Source organism: Stegodyphus dumicola, chromosome 1 (assembly GCF_044657685.1).
Source record: "Stegodyphus dumicola isolate Sdum_Otavi_A_Nest chromosome 1, ASM4465768v1".
NCBI lineage: Eukaryota > Metazoa > Arthropoda > Arachnida > Araneae > Eresidae > Stegodyphus > Stegodyphus dumicola.
Genome location: NC_140768.1, coordinates 116,671,230 through 116,688,097, shown reverse-complemented (window position 1 = coordinate 116,688,097; position 16,868 = coordinate 116,671,230). Strand labels below are relative to the sequence as shown.

Genomic DNA, 16,868 nt, shown 5'->3' with positions numbered 1-16,868 from the left:
GATGCTAAATCGTAATTATTATTAATTCCTGTTTCATGCAAAAATATATTTAACTATTATCCATTTTTACATAATCAACATATATAAACATTTCAAAAGAACACAAATTTAAAACTAAGTTCCTCACTCAAACTGGTTTGCATGTCTCAGTATAAAAAAAAAAAAAAAAAAAAAGAGAGAGAGAGAGAGAGAGCTGTGTAACTGAATGATTACTTAATACAGAAAATACTGCCAATCACTACATATTTGTGACAGAGCAGGAAAAGGTGTGGCTACATATGATGAGAGCAACAAATTGAGTTATATTTCTTATAAAAATATCGTATAAAATTCTTTAAAAAAACAATGTTAAACTTTTTTATAATCCATTAGAATTATAACCCAATTTTCTATAACTGAGCGAAGGTCTTCTATAGAATCTTAAATGTATATAATCTTTTCCTAATGTGTATAGAATCAACTAATAGAACTCTACTTAAAATATAAGATCCAATTTGGATGACAATACTAAAGAATTCTAAACAAGTTTAATTGCTTTAATTTTCAATAAAATATCTTACAGAAGTTTTTAATCATTTTTAAAATCATTATAAAATAAACAAAATTTTCTCTTGAGATGAAAAAAAATGGATTAAATTTTAATTTTTGAATCGAATTTTTTTTAACCTAAATTTTTAAATCATGTATGATATGGAGGAGGGAATAAGAACAGATGCAACAGTTGTGGTACCTTTCCCAATAAAGAATTTCAATATGATTTTTATTTAAAAAATATTTAAATGAAAATAAATGAATTTTAAATAATAGTTTAATTAAAACTAAAAAAATAATTTTGCCTATCGGAGGCATATGTGCAATAATTAAAAGCATTAATTTCAGGAATTAAAGTTTTATAATTAGCTGGGTAAATTTATCTTGCAACTAATTTTATGATTTAAATCAATTTTATTCTTTTACAAGATTTAAGTTTTGTATTATAATATAAAAAAAATGTGCAAAATATTACATAAATTTATCAAAATGTATGTTAAGCTTGGGGGGGAGGCAAAGATTTCCATTTTAAAATTATTCCTTTAAAAAGGAATTTATTTCTGCTCTTCTGTATCCCATATGGGGCAGTAAGAACTGAAAGTTGCATTGATTATGGTTTGAAAACTTTGCATATTTCTATATAATACTATTTTATAAAAGCTTCATAAAATTTCTATGTAATTTTGCAAAGCAACTTTTCTGTAGAATTCAGTTCTGTGAAAACTTTATCAAATTTCTATAGAATTTTATAGAAAAGCATTTCTATAGAGGATTATGAATGAAGTTCCACTGACATTTCTTTAAAGCTGTATTAGTATCTATAAAATGTTTTCCCAAGGGATGATAGATGTGGCTATACAACTTATTACACAGCTTTTAAATATGTCAATAAGTCACACTGGAAATAGTTGAAATTGATTTCATTTTATCCAACTCCAAACTGAAATTTTCTGAATATTCTGGAAAGAATGCTAATCATTATTAAGTATCAAAGGGAAAGGAAATATTATGAAAAGTATTTTAATGAATGAATTTTTAAATAAAACTAAAGCAATAACATTATCATCTCTATATGTGGCTCATTTTTAAATGAGTTTCTTCATTGTATTTCTGATTAATTTTTATTAGATCTGAATAATTTAAATCCATCAAAGAGATTTTTAAAGCATTTTATGAAGAATTAAATCAATGTTTAATAGGTAATATTTGTTAGTTTTTCTGCTGACATTTAATAGGCAAATATTTGTATTTAATTTTGCTTTAAGTGTGTAAACGCAACATTGCTAAGTTCATATAAGTGATTATATACGAGGCGTATTCGGAAACTAAGTACCGTTTTGGAAAAAAAAATAGTAAAACAATTTTTTCGAATGCAATTTTATTTTTACATGAAAATACATGTCTTAAACTATTTTAAACATAGTTTCCACCAATGATCAAACACTTGTCATAGCGGGTGACCAGTTTTTGTATACTATCGTCAAAGAAACTTCCTGCCAGTTTTGATAACCACGACTCCACAGCATTTTTCGTGTCATCGTCAGATCCAAAGCGCTTGCCACCAAGCTCGCGCTTCATGTGCAAGAACAAGTGATAGTCGGATGGCGCCGAGTCCAGGCTGTATGGCGGGTGATCGAACTGCTCCCAATGAAACTGTCGAATTAATGATTGAGTGACACCAGCAGTATGGGGCCAAGCATCATCATGGAGCAACACAATTCCTTTACTGAGCATTCCTCTTCGTTTGTTTTGAATGGCACGCCTTAGTTTTGTTAAAGTCTCACAATATCATGCCGCATTAATGGTTTCACCTCTGGGAAGAAATTCAGTAAGCAAAACGCCTTTCCTATCCCAGAAGGCAGTGCACATGATTTTTTGTCATGACATTGTCACTTTGAACTTTTGTTTTTTCAGAGAATGAGTGTGTCTCCACTCCATCGATTGTTGTTTCAATTCTGGTGTGAAATGACACACCCAAGTTTCATCACCTGTCACAATTTGGTTTAAAAAGTTTTCTCCCTCATCATTGTACCGCGTGAGAAATGTCAGGTCGCTTTGTTTTGTGAACATCAGTGAGCATTTTTGGAACCCATCGGGAATACAGTTTGCAATAATTCAAGCGGTCAGACACAATTTCGAACAAAACAGTATATGAAATTTGTGGAAATGCCTCTGAAAGAGTTGTCATTGTGAAGCGTCTGTTCTCATGAATTGCTTCATCAACTTTTCTTACCAAATCATCGGTGACAACAGAAGGTTGACCACTCCGAGCCTTGGCGTGGACATTTGTTCGACCTGCATTAAAAATTCTTACTCACTTTCTCACCATTCCATCAGTTATTGCATATTCACCGTAAACTTCTGTCACTTGACGATAAATTTTGGCCGATTTAACATTCCTCACATTCAAAAATTTAATCACGGCACGAATCTCACAGTCAGCGGGAGAACTAATTGTCTTAAACATTTTGAATGTGCACAGCAAACTGAAAACACAACATAGAGCTACCAAAATGGCGACAATTGAAAGTCAGTGAACTAGAAAGACTAGTGTGCATGCGCGGGACGCCTATCACAGCGCTGCGACGGCGCTAGAATGAAACGGTACTTAGTTTCCGAATACATTACGTATATATTTAATATTAATTTTCTTCATTGTGTTTACAAACATTTAATAATAAAACTTATTTTTTTCTGAGTTTTCAGCAATATCAGATTTTAAGAAAATTAAATCAAATCCAATTAGTCAGGAAATGTAAGTTAAAATTAAGTTCTAAATTAATATATTTTACATCAAAATTTTTTGTTGTAAATTTATCCAAATTATGCGGTATGAATTATGTAAAAGTTTTTAGTGAAGTCCTTATAAAATACTTCATCTTCTTGAGTTTGGCAGGTATGAGGCACCTCTGCTAAATAGAATTTTGTGCCAATCGCACCAAACCCAGTACTTCCTAGCTGCATTTGTTTGGGTCTCCCACTTTGTTTATGAAGTCTAACAGCTCCTTGATAGAGCTCAAGTGTGTATAAAGTAACTCACTGCACTTATGAAAATCTTGGCAGTTTTATATTTCATGATTGACGTAGTATGTGTGAAAAGTCATTGATGTATGATGTATTGTATGCGTGAAAAGTCATTGAAATGAACTTAACAGTAATTATATTACATTTTCAACTATTGTTTTATGTCTTGTTTTATAATAACATTCAGTACTGAATGTTTTTGATATTTGAAACAACTGGGAAATATGTTTAAAAAAGAGTGCTGCATCGCCGATGTGTTTTTGCATGAGTGTGAGAGTTATTTTGGTTCTCATGATTATGTTCTTTTCAAAGGCATATATTAAAATTTAAACTAAGTAATAATATTTGACTTGTAAATATTTCAATAAATATGTTTATCAAATGTCTCTCAGTCTCATCATTGTAGTACGGTAAGATTAAATTTGCTGCACCTGAGACAAAATTGCGTTTTAAATTACCTTGACTACCAAAGGATTTAAAACTGCACTAGATGCAGATAAAGTTTTGTATCAAATGTTTTGGTACATCAATTCAGGAAACTGATGTGAAAATGTCTTCATCAAGAGAAGTGAGTAATTTATTAATTTAAATTATTGCAATGGGTATTAAGGTTACTATCGAGAAGAACAAGAAAGTGAGAGGTACCATTAGAACTAGTGTAACTTATTAAGAAAATTAATGATGACCTTTCTGAAGGGCAGTGTGATATAAACTATTTACAGGAAGCTCTTTTTGCTGTTTTAATAGAGAGAGAAGTAAAGTTGTTGAACCTAGATGATGTCATTATGTCTCAGATTCCAGATCAGGATTTAGAAACAGAGTTAGAAAATTCATTGGACTACAATGAATCTATTATTAGGTGTAAATAATGAATAACTAGGTATTTACAGAATTTGGCTAAATCAAAAAAACCCACAACTGTTAGTGTTGCTCCAGAATTAAAAAGAAACAGTAGTACTTGTGGTACAAAATTATTAGAGCATTAGAGAAATTTAATGGTGATGTATTAAAATTCCAAGAATTTTGGACCCAGTTTACAGTGGCTGTTCATGAAAATTACTCTCTTACAGACATAGAAAAGTTCAATTCTTTAAAATGTTTGCTTACAGACTCAGCAGCCAAAGTGATAAGTGACTTACCGTAAACACTGAACAACTACAAAAAAGCGACAGAAATCTTAAATAAATGATTCGGGAAGAAAGACCTATTAATAAGGACTCATATGAATAGTCTTCTGTCTTTGGCGCCAGTTGGGAGATCTAGTAATGTTTGATTTAATTTGCTTTGAACAAACTATTTGATGAAATAACAACTCGGATACGTTGTCTTGAATCATTGGGAATTAATTTCGATACATACAGAAATTTATTGTTACCTGTTCTATTTAAGTGTATCTCAAATGATTTAGTTTTACAACTTAGCAGGCAAAATTCAAGCTGCGATGTATCAGATTAAGGTTTGTTATCAGTTTTAGAGAAAGAAATTGAAGCACGATAAATATCATTGCTTGTTAATTCTAACAAATCTGAAGTTGCAAGAAATGAAGAAAATAAATTTGAGAGTTATAATGAAAAATGTGTCCCTACCAAAAATATAAAATATTTTCAGCTGCCACACTTAACACATCAATTGAAAAATTCGTCTGCGTTTTTGTTTGAAACCTCATGTTTCAAAACATTGTAATTTAACCATTTTAGAAAAACATAAAACTTTGTATGACCAGTTTAAGTGCAAACAATGCTTATTAAAAGGCCACAAAAAGAAATATTGTAGAGCCAATTGAATTAAATGTAATTCATCATCACATTTGGAAAGTCTTTGTGAGTTGCCAAATAAAACTAAAAGTGATCCAAATAAGACAGAAGTAAAAGACACAAGTGTTAGTTCACTTTTCCCTGAAACCTTTAGCAAGGATATTTGTAGAGATTTAATTTACTACGAAATGGTGAAAACACAAATAGTAAGTATTAATTCTATATATTGTTTCAGATGATTAATTTAACTATGAAAAGTAGTTTAATTTAATGTTGACATACTAAAAGTGTAATATTAGTTAAAAGTTTTTAACTTTTCCCGTTTCCTGAAAATCTCCTGGGACAATATGTCCCAATTGTATTGTCAACTGGTCCTATTTGTCCCAATAGTCTAGGATATTGTGATAATAACCTTACACTGCATGTAAATAAGTAAATGAAAATTAAACGTACTGAATATTTTGTTCTTACAATACTTGTTAAGTATGATATGGCATAAAGCAGTCTTTACAAAGTGCAACCTGACATTTTAGCAAATAGGCCAGGTTTCTTTAGTCATTCATATATTTGTTCCCTAATTCCTTAAAAACACTTCAAATTAAAAAACCCATTTAAAAGTGGGTTTTATTTACCCAATAGGGAATGAAATCTAATCTCTGGACACATGTGCCCATTAGGTTCAAAAGGGTTAATTGAGAAGGATTTTCTAAACTGTGTTTTGGCTGGAAAAATCCATCACTTGACAAAGTCATTAGTCCTGTATGAAACTGTGTTTGGATGAACCTTGAATGGGAAGTTTAGTATTGATTTTAAGCAGTAGTTGCGAGAGAGAGAGAGAGAGAGTCAATGGCATTGCTTATCCAGTAGCGTTTTAATGAAGTTGCATTTTAATTACCTGAAGTTTTTCATAAACAACAATTCTTCCTGATGAATTTCTTTACTTTATTACATTTAATACTTTACTTTAATATTATAAAGCATGACAGCATAGGTTTAATTGTAATATTTTAGTAAATTTTAAAATTAATTTAATAGTTGCCCAGATGGCATAGTAGTTAGGGGAGCTTACTATGGTACTGAAGGGCCTAGGTTCAAATCCCGGAGAATACATGGTTGTTTGTAAATGTAAAGTGTCGGTGCGGCATGGCAGCACTCTAAATATGCGGTGAGCTAAAAGTCCTCTCGTATGGAATGGTGGTACGGGAGAGGGGTGAGAGACTCACGGATCTTCCCCAGGGTGCTCTCCCTCAAAATTGAGGATGGAAAATAGAAGTCCAACCTCTCTTTGGGGTAGGCTCTGACAACCATTGTTCCATATGATATGGACAAGATAACAAAAATTTATTTAATGAAATATCACATTTAAATATTTTATTAAACTTAATTTTAAATTATATAAAATTAAATGTTATTAAATAAGACAGTAATTATCATATTTTCTTATATTATTATAATATATAAATAAAATATTAAACATAAAATTAAATAAAATATTAATTTTATAAAAAGGATGTGGATGTATTTTGAAGCATACACAGACATTCAAAGTTAAACTGAAAAGTTTCATAGTTAGAACTTGAATGATGTAGATTTCTTTGCAGATGAATTTCTATTTGTGTTAAAATCTTAAATGGTAAATTTTTATTTTTTATTATTTTTAATAAAGCATCATAACCGTAATTTCATTACAGGGGTGCATACTATTCTGTACTTGTGAATCCAGGCTTTCGTATCATCTCTCTGAACATGAATTATTGTAATGCCTTAAACTGGTAAGTTTCAGAAGTTAAATTTTCTTATTGTTTTATATATATATATATAGACCATAATTCTGTAAACCTTTCTGGTATTTGCAGAATCTAAGTACACTTTTTAAGCATTGTGGGTTTAAAAAGAATTTTTAAAATAATCAGTAGTAGATAAAAATGTCCTAAGTCAGTATAAAAAGCCTGCTGAAGAAGATTATTAGCTGGTTGTTACTAGATAAAAAAATGGAAATAAATTAAGTTCATACCATTTTGAATGTCAACCTGAAATGTATATATATACATGCATTATATTTGCAAAAGAGTGTGTATATATACACTCTTTTGCAAAAACATCGAAGCACCAAAAAGGACTTATGTGATCGTGATAAAATTTAGTATGCAAAAGCATCTTGATCGAACATGCAAATTATCAAAGTTTCAAGGCAAATGAACAGGAATTGTGATCATAGCGTGCATTTTTAGTGTACAATTCGCAAAGTATAAAACCAGTAACGGGGGGGGGGGGGAATTTATCTTTTTTTGTTGCTGCCATTGTACTTCTGTAAAGAAGCAACTATATGTGCCATTATGATGATATCGAAGACCTTGCAGACAACTAAAGGACTTCGAACGCTTGCGCATTGTAGGGTTGTGTGAAGCTGGGTGGTCATACCGAGCAATAGGCCGCCACCTGCAGCATACAAACACTGCTGTGCAAAGAAGTTGGCAGCAATGATTGCTACAAGGAAATTGCAGATGAAATGAAGACTCTGGAAGACCAAAGAGCACAAATGTGAGGCAAGATAGGATGGTTCATAGACATAGTTTGCCATGCCCGATCCACCCTCAACGGTATCGTTGTCGACTATTCAACACACTACAACCACATCTATACCTTCCATGGTACCGTCCACCATCTCACGCCACTTGTCTGAGACGGGGTTGGGATTACAGAGGCATTTAAGACATTTGCCTTCGATCCCACAACATCAGTGGCGTCATCTGGAGTGGTATCGCAGCCGAAAATCATGGTTGCCATCAGACTGGCATCATATAGTGTTCAGCGATGAATCTTTGAAGTAGATGACCACCATGTTCATGTCTGGAGAGGACGGGGCCAGCAATCCCAATCAACCTTTGTTTTACAAAGGCATACAGACATAACCCCCTGGTGTGACAGTAAGGGGGCGCTATTTCTTATGTCAGCAGGTCATCTTTTAGTCATCCTCTGTACATCTTTAATAGCTCAACGATATATTGATACCATCCTGCGGCCGGTTGCATTACCCTTCATAGCATGTCAACCTGGGACCATTTTCCTACAAGATAATGGCAGGCCACATACCACTCGCATATCTCTAAACTGTCTCCATGTGGTTGATGCTCTTCCTTGGCCAGCAGAACTTCAGACCTTTCACCAATCGAGCATGTCTAGGACATAGTAGGGTGCCAGATTTGGGTACCACAAAATATCGCATATCTGGAGCGACAACTGATGAATGCCTGGCAGAATGTGTTGCAGGATGACATTAGGAACCTCTACCACTCCTTGCGTCGACGAATTCAAGCATGCATTGCTGCCAGGGGCGTTTCGACCAACTACTAATATGAGCACTCAATGGGTGATTGTGAACCGTAAACAGGTACTATGACCTTGATTTTTCAATGTTACAAATGCCTAGGCTGTAATCACTGTGCCAAAAACTGTATAGAAAATATGAAGTGTACTGAAGACCATCAAAAAAAAAAAGATTGCAAAAAGGAATCTCCAATCTGTGTAAATTGTCACAAAATCAATGTGAATGCAGGGTTAAACACCCATCACACAGTCACGACAGAAAATGTGTATGCTACTAAAGAGAGTTACAAAAATACAAACAAAGAATAAATTATGAGTAAAATCCAAATTCTCTTGATAAACCTACAGCACTCTCGGGGTGCAACTACATACTTAAGAGAACATTTAGAACAAAATAAAGATATAAAGATAGTATGCACACAGGAACCCTACGTAAAAAACGATCATCTACAAGGATTCCCCACAAGATTTAGAAAATTCTATACAACAAAAAACGCCAAAACAGCAATCATACTTACGGACCAAGCACTCCCTGCCTTAGAGGTCATTAGCACAGATAACATCACAGCAGTGTGATTCGAAGGAAACCACTCTTTCCTGATTGTTTCTGTTTAGTGCCATCCATCGCAGGAAATCGAGCCTATATTGGCCTCACTAGAGAACTTAAACACAACAAATGACTCTATCTCAGTTATAATCAGCAGGGACTTCAACGGAAAACATCCAATTTGGAGTACCATCCAGCCAGACCCAAGAGGTCTCAAGATCTGTGAACTACTAGCAGCCACGAGTTTAACCATCATTAACAACCCTGATAGCCCTCGTACCTTCTCTGGTTCCAGGGGAACCTCGTGGATTGATCTCACTTTATTTCGGAGAGAAAATCCAATCGAGATTTCAAGTTGGAAAGTCCAGGAGAAAGCAAACCTTAGTGACCATAACTACGTCCAATATGACATTGATAATGTAGACCTACAGAGAAAAAACACCAAGAAGATGAAACTAAGTCATATAGACTGGATGACATTGAGGCAAAAACTCGCAGAACAATGTTCTGCAGTTTCACTACCACATACCATCATGAAAATAAATAAACACATAGAGATCACCACGAAACTCATCCATGAAAATTATGATCACACTAAAAAAGTTGGTAATTCAAATAAGAACAACAAACACTATAGAAGCAACCTATAGAATCAGGAGCTCACGATTACAAGAAAAAGGTACGAGCCCTACAGCAGCAGTACCATCGCACCTCAGCAGACATGCACACCAAAAACAGTCATCTACAAAAAGGAACAAGCTATTTATAGATGAAAGATCTTAGAGGCCAAAAAAGCCTCATGGGACACATTCTGGGAAAATCTTTAGATCTCTTCCCCGTTCGTGTCCTACTATGATATCATTAAAGGCAAAAGCCTAGGACCCCTACAGCTAAGCTTGATACTCAAACTAGATGGGACAACCACAACTGCAGTTGAAGATACTATTAGAGAAATTGTCAAATTTCACTTTCCCAATGATACTCAAGACGAAGATACCCCACATCACAGGGAGATAAAGAAATCAGCAAGCAGCCCTCCCAACACTGCAAATGATCTCCCCTTCACTACCACAGAAATTCGAAAGATCATAGAAACTACCAAAAGGGGCAAAGCCCCTGGTTTGGACAAACTCAATATAGACTTTGTCAAAGAGTATGAGAATCGCAAACGAAGACCAACTAACATATCTCTTTAATGCATGCCTTCAACAAGGCTACTTTCCAGATGCTGATCTTGTTCTTTTCAAAAAAGAGGGCAAAAACAGCAAGCATCCGAACACATGTAGACCTATCTGTCTTCTCTCCGCCTGGGGAAAAGTTCTAGACAAACTAATAGCCAGACGTCTCACTTTCCACCTGGAGAAAGACCACCTCATCAACAAAAGCACAATACGGTTTCATGAAGGGAAAGAGTACCTTCGACGCTCTTCACAATCTACAAGAGCAAATACACCATAACAAACAATGAGGTGTCCACACGTGTGTTATCTCCTTAGTCATGGCCTTGGCTTTCAACCAACTCTGGTGGCCAGCCCTCAGAGATCAACTCAAACATCCTCAATATCCTAAGAATCTCTTTCGGATTCAATGTCCTAAGAATCTCTTTCGGATCATAGGCGACAGTTATGTTCACAATCGTAAAGTCCCTTACCAGCGAGACGTGGTCAGTGTCACTCATGACTACTACAGAGGCAGCTCCCTAGGGTCCAGTAGTGGCCCAATATTGTGGAATCTCATTGCAAATACTGCATTAGATCTAGATTTATGCACAAATTCAGGCATATGCCGATGATTTATCCTAATCATTCAAGGAGGCAATTGCACTGAAATAGAAAACAAAGTGAAAAAAGCATTAGATCTTATCACTGACTGGAGCCTCAAAGTCAAGCTTAAATTCAGCATCGATAAAACAAAAATGATCACCTTTCCAAAGGGTAATAAACTTGTAAATAGCCCACCCTGTATTAAATGGCAGGGCCAAGCACTAAAAAATTAAGTTACTTTAAAATACCTAGGATTCTTACTTGATAGAAAACTCACCTTGGTGCCACACTTAACGATGATACGAAATAAAACCTGCAATCTTATTAATTGCTTAAACTGCATTGTCACAATTAAATGGAATCTAAGAGGGAAACTTTTGAAAGAACTATATCTGTGGGGCATTGAAAGGATGATGCTTCACGGCTTCCCCCATCTGGATGACTAGTACGGTAAGGGTTCATCAGAAGCTACTCCAAATTCAACGCATCACCCTTCTCAAGATCACTAAATGTTTCAATACCACATCCACAGTAGCTCTTCAGCAGCAGGGGTTCTCCCCTTAGATCTCAAAGCAGAAATTGAATGTGGTACTTATAGATTAGTTCATTTTAAAGACTCCCTTCAGCTTGATAACTCCTCATTCATGGACCAGTGCTCCTTAGAAACGCATTGCAACTATAGTCCCGTCCACCCATCTCTCATGAAAGATATAAAATGGCTTAAACATCTACCAAAAGGACAGGACTTAGAAATCTTTTCTGATGGCTGTTAAGTTTCAGAGCAAGTAGGTGCAGCCTATGTCGCTTTCCACAACAATACAGAAATTCACTCAGCACGGTTCAGACTTAGCGACCTTGCCTCGATTTTCCAGACTGTCCTTCGCTTTAAAGAAGGCAGCTCTCTGGACAGGGAACACCAATTTTCCATCCATCAGCTTCTACACAGACAGCATGAGCATCCTACAAGCACTGAACAAGAACGGCACACAAGCCTTCCACATCTTTTCATTAAAAGAAGTGCGTATTACCCTGCCTTCTTCCAGGCAAGTCTCTCTATGCTGGGTATGTAGTCATCAAGGTACCCAAAGTAACGAAAGGGCAGACTCTTTAGCTAAAGAAGCCACAAGTCACCCTTTCATCGACTCAGAGATACTGCTTTCCATAGTCACTGCCAAATACAAAATCTTCTACGCCTTCATGTGCATCTGGCAAGCTCGCTGGGACGACTCAGTTCACCGGTCGACACACCTACTCCATCTTTCCCTTGGTTTCCACCAAAAGGCTCAAAACAGTTTTCTATCTACAGGCTTTCACAAATCACAGAAGATTTCTCATGTACCTCAGCAGATTCTGCCATCAAAGTGTAAAATGTGCCTGCAGTTCTTCAGCTTCTTCAGCAGACATTTCACATTACATCCACGACTGTCCACTCACTTCTCCCATCAGAGCCTTCCTTCCTCATCTCCAGGGATCACATAGCCTCAAAGACCTTCTTCAGGATTACTATGGACTGCGGAACTTCAGAACTATCAAAGATTATGTCTATTCTAAGAGAAACATAATTATAGCAGATAACCAGGTCTAGGCACCTGACAAAATGTAAAGGCAGCAAGCCTCTACTCATGTATATATCTCTAAACAACTAGCCCTTTTTGCTAATTTTAAACTAGCATTCCCAAAAAATTGTAAGTTGGAGCTCCCAACAAAAGTAATAACTAATATTAAATATATTTATCAGTAAAAAGGTCGGAAAAGATAAACAACCAAAAAAAGGTTGCTGGTGCAACTATCAGAATAACATGACAGGCCTGCCCATTGAGAGGTGAAGCAGGCAGAATAATAATAAATAAATAATTATTTTGTTATCTGTGTATGAGCTATACACATATTTAGTTTCATCAAAAACTGAGATTTAGCGGGGCATTTGTGTGAATGAATTTATGATTAAAAATGATTCTGTTTTGTGTATCATTTAATTTTTCAGCTAAGATAATACACTGAATTTGGAATCAACTGTGTATGTATTTGGTGCATCTGTAGACACATTAGGTATTTTCGAAGCAGGACAGATGAGAAATGAGCAATGCCCTCACCGTTACTCGAATCTCGGACATCTTGAATTCGCGTCAAGCGTGCTGACCACTACATCACAAAGGCATTCTAAGAAGGCAGGATAAATACCTTATATACGTCCTCTTTTAAAAAGCGACTGGGTTTTAGGGGCCCCAGTTGCCAAATCCTGATGGTGAAGAATCATGATTCATCACCTTTTAGTTCGGGCGCCACTGTTAGGGTCGTTAGGATTTTTTTGAAACAGGAGATTTGGAAAATGAGCGACGCCTTCACCTGGACTCAAATAACGACCCTCTCGAATAGGCGCCGAGCATGCTGATCACTACACCACGAAGGCATGCTAAGAAGGCCGGAGAACTCCCTTATACATCAAAATTTAGTTCTTTGTTTTTGTATCTTCAAATTTTTGCCAAGTTTTTCTCGAAGGTTAGTACTTGCAACACAAGCAAGTTAACTGTTCTTTCTTTATTAGCAACTGGCTATTATTTTGAATTTTCAAAAGTAATATTAGTTTTAACTTTTGAATGAACAGTTTGCAAATAAATTTATGATCATTCTTTGAATATTGACTCATTAAAATGATAGAAAAATATACATGTGCATATAGATTATTAATTATTCTCTTAAAATGTTTTAAAATATTGATTTTATTTAGTATTAAAGGCAAAAATATAGAGGGTGTTTACACATTTTAGAACATTTTCAGGGCCTTTTAATTAATATTTAGAATATAAAGAGTATTTTTTAATGTTCAATCTGATACCCTATTTTGTGGACTATAAGTCCGCTTAGTGATTTCCATGATAGAAGGGCTTTTCACAAAATTTCTAGGAGTAGTGTTTTACAGGACTTAAAAGAGAAGGGCTAGCTCATAGAGCTTTTCCCCCTGAAGCAGAAAGTGAGAAGTGATGACGTAGCCATGATGACAGTGAGCGCGACAATATAATTCACAGCTTGGAAGTTAGCGTTTTTGAACCAGCGTTTAAAATGAGCTGTATGTGAAAGATAGCTATAATTTGGAAGAGGCAATGTTACTGCTTTATTCATTTTAGACTGAACCATTAAAAAATTTAATAATGCTTACTCAATTTTAAAATAATAGATAAAATGTGCTACTCTTTTAACATAAAGTTCCGTGGTTTTTTTTTTTATTTTTATTTGAAGGTTTTTTTTATTTAATGCACGTTTATTTCTAATCATTTCTTTACTTGCATGCTAACTGAGAGAATTTTTATACTGCTTCTAAGATAACTATAATAGCAGTTATTTAAATTTACTCAAAAACCAACTTTACATTGACATAGGTTTAAACATATATGACATATATGGCAACATTTCTGCTAACCTACGTTTGATTTTTTGCCTAATTGTAAATTTTACATTGTTATAATTCTCTTCCGATTCAATATAATAGATATTTTTTAAATAATTTTGGAATTTATACTTATATTACAATTAAATAAATGTATATAAGATTGTTACCTTAATTTTGACAAAATAGCTTTATTCAGAGTACCTAAAACAGTTATTTAATTTTTCAAAAGTGTGAGTAAAGGAAGCAGGTCTTTTTATGCCAATTACTTTGATGTTTTATACTATTATATTTTATCTGGAATGCTAATCTAGCACAAAATCTAATCAATAATTAGTTACAAAGGATACAATAAGAATAACTTTAACAACTACTTAACAAAATTAGTTTGTTAAATACTTGTTATTTTTGTTGGTACTATTTTGGTACTATTCATAATACCGAAGATATTATCGATTAATTCATAGAAGTCAGATGCTTTCTGATTTCCTGTGGGGTAGAGCGGTTTTGCGGTACTTTTTGAAAATAATGTTTTCTCTGGAGCGACTTTTTGTCTCTCGTTTCCCTTGACCATTAAATAATTTGGTTTTAGTTTGTGACACAATTTGATTTCTTTACAATCTCTATTTAAAACCTCTTTAATAATATCAAAATTTAAAACAGTTACATCTTCTAAAACAAATCCTCTATCTAAATCGCGGTTTCTCAGTAATTTGAGGCAGAGTGCGAAATGAGACCTCTGATTAAAACAAACTGCACATTTTGAAAAGAACCAACTTAGTCCAGTTTAGAGTAATAGCAGAGTTTTCAATCTATATGCATTTCGTCGAAACTGAGAACGCATATTTTTTCTACAGAATACAACTATTCGCCTCTTTCCTTCTCTAGAGTAAGAACATTACTTTGAATTCTTGGACTACACTAAAATTTAGAAAACACTAAAAAATAAAATAAACACCATTTCTTTAATTTGATAATACTAGGTAAAGATATTCCAATTTTTTTCTCAATTTTTTTTCTTTCCAAAAGTCATAGCTTTAAGATGGCAGAGCTCTTATGACAATGCAGTGAAATATTTTCACTAGTCCACCTGATTTTTTTCTTCTTTTTCAGTAATGCATTAATCTGCATCTTTATAAAAATAGGCTTTAGACATTTTTCCAAATTCTCCGATTTGTGCTCCCCCCCCCCAAATTTCGCTAATTGAGATTTTAATTTCTGATACCAATTTCTGTCTAGATGTCGTCCACCTTCTTTGTCGCTGAACAAACATTCTAAAATTTTTCTTTTCTCTATTTTTCAATACTTTAATACAATTTAATACAATTCTCTAAGGATATTATTTTGTTCTTCAAATTATCAATGCATTCTTGTTTATCCTTATACATTTAGGATGATCTACATTTTCATTTGTGAGTTTTATTTTAAAATCATTAAAATTTGATTTATTATTGTCATCATCAATTTCGATTTATTATTGTCATCATAATTTACTTTCGGCACAGCATTCCATTTCAACAGTTTCTTTTTGTGGCTATCCAAACAAGCGATTTTTCATATCATCTTCATAAACACTGCATAGAAAATGTTCGCTGCAGATTTTCCGCTCTTCACATTAATAGAATCTTCTCTTTGACATTTGAGTATCAATTCTTTCGTCAAAAGCAAACTCTCATTTGGATCCTTTGGTCCCATGAAATAAAATATCTCATCCTTTCATACTTCTGTAAGTGCTACGGCACGTTACTGCAGCGCAGAAAGCCATATTACGTAAACGGTACTTTACAATATAGAATTTAAAATAAAAACTGACTAAAATTACATATATATAAATTATTTTAAATATATACATTATTAGAAAACAGATATATATATTATTAAAATTAATTTGGGATATGTAACCCCTAGAAAATCGTCTCGCAGCTCAATGAAACTACTGTTTTAAACGCGGGAAATCAGGACAGGTGGCATCACAGTGACGTCAGATTATTGCCTGTACGTCCCCCCATTAGACTCGTGTCGGCAAGGAGTCGAACAAAGAAATGAGCTAGCCCTTCTATTTATCCCTGAGTGTTTTAGTCCATTCCCCTTCCACTACTTTTCAAAGTCCATCAATCATGGTGTGTACTTGGAAAAAGCTCTTTACAAGAGACCAAATGCACAATAATCCATAGGTGAAACATCAGAGGACTTTGCTGGTATACTTGAAAATGTATATGTGCAATACCTTTATTTTTTCAATAAATGCAGTGACACTTTTCGAAATGTGATTTGTTGCGTTGTTTTATGAAATTGCACTTTTTGAAAATCATTCGGATGAAGACATAGAATTTCTTCTGTAAATATCAGACATAAAACTTTCTCTTGATAGTACACCCAGTTGATTTTAACACTTCCTTCCCACCACGTTTCTTAATTTCCCATTGTAAAAGCATCATCCTGCAGCAGTTTAATTTTATGAACAGAGCATACTTTTTTGGAGTATTTGGTGTGTAGTCTTCTTTGCATATCGAAGTAAGGACGACAGTTTTTCCTTT

The 16,868-nt window shown here is 34.2% G+C and overlaps 1 protein-coding gene across 3 annotated transcripts in view; it reads left to right on the top strand.

Annotated features, from left to right (window-relative positions):
* LOC118195959 (sphingomyelin phosphodiesterase-like) overlaps positions 1–16,868 on the top strand; it is a 203,475-nt gene that overhangs the window by 162,133 nt on the left and 24,474 nt on the right. For all 3 annotated transcript variants that reach the window (XM_085819714.1, XM_035367306.2, XM_035367307.2), the window contains exon 8: positions 7,001–7,081. In XM_085819714.1, the coding sequence (XP_085675840.1) occupies positions 7,001–7,081 (81 nt within the window). The remainder of the gene's footprint in view (positions 1–7,000; positions 7,082–16,868) is intronic.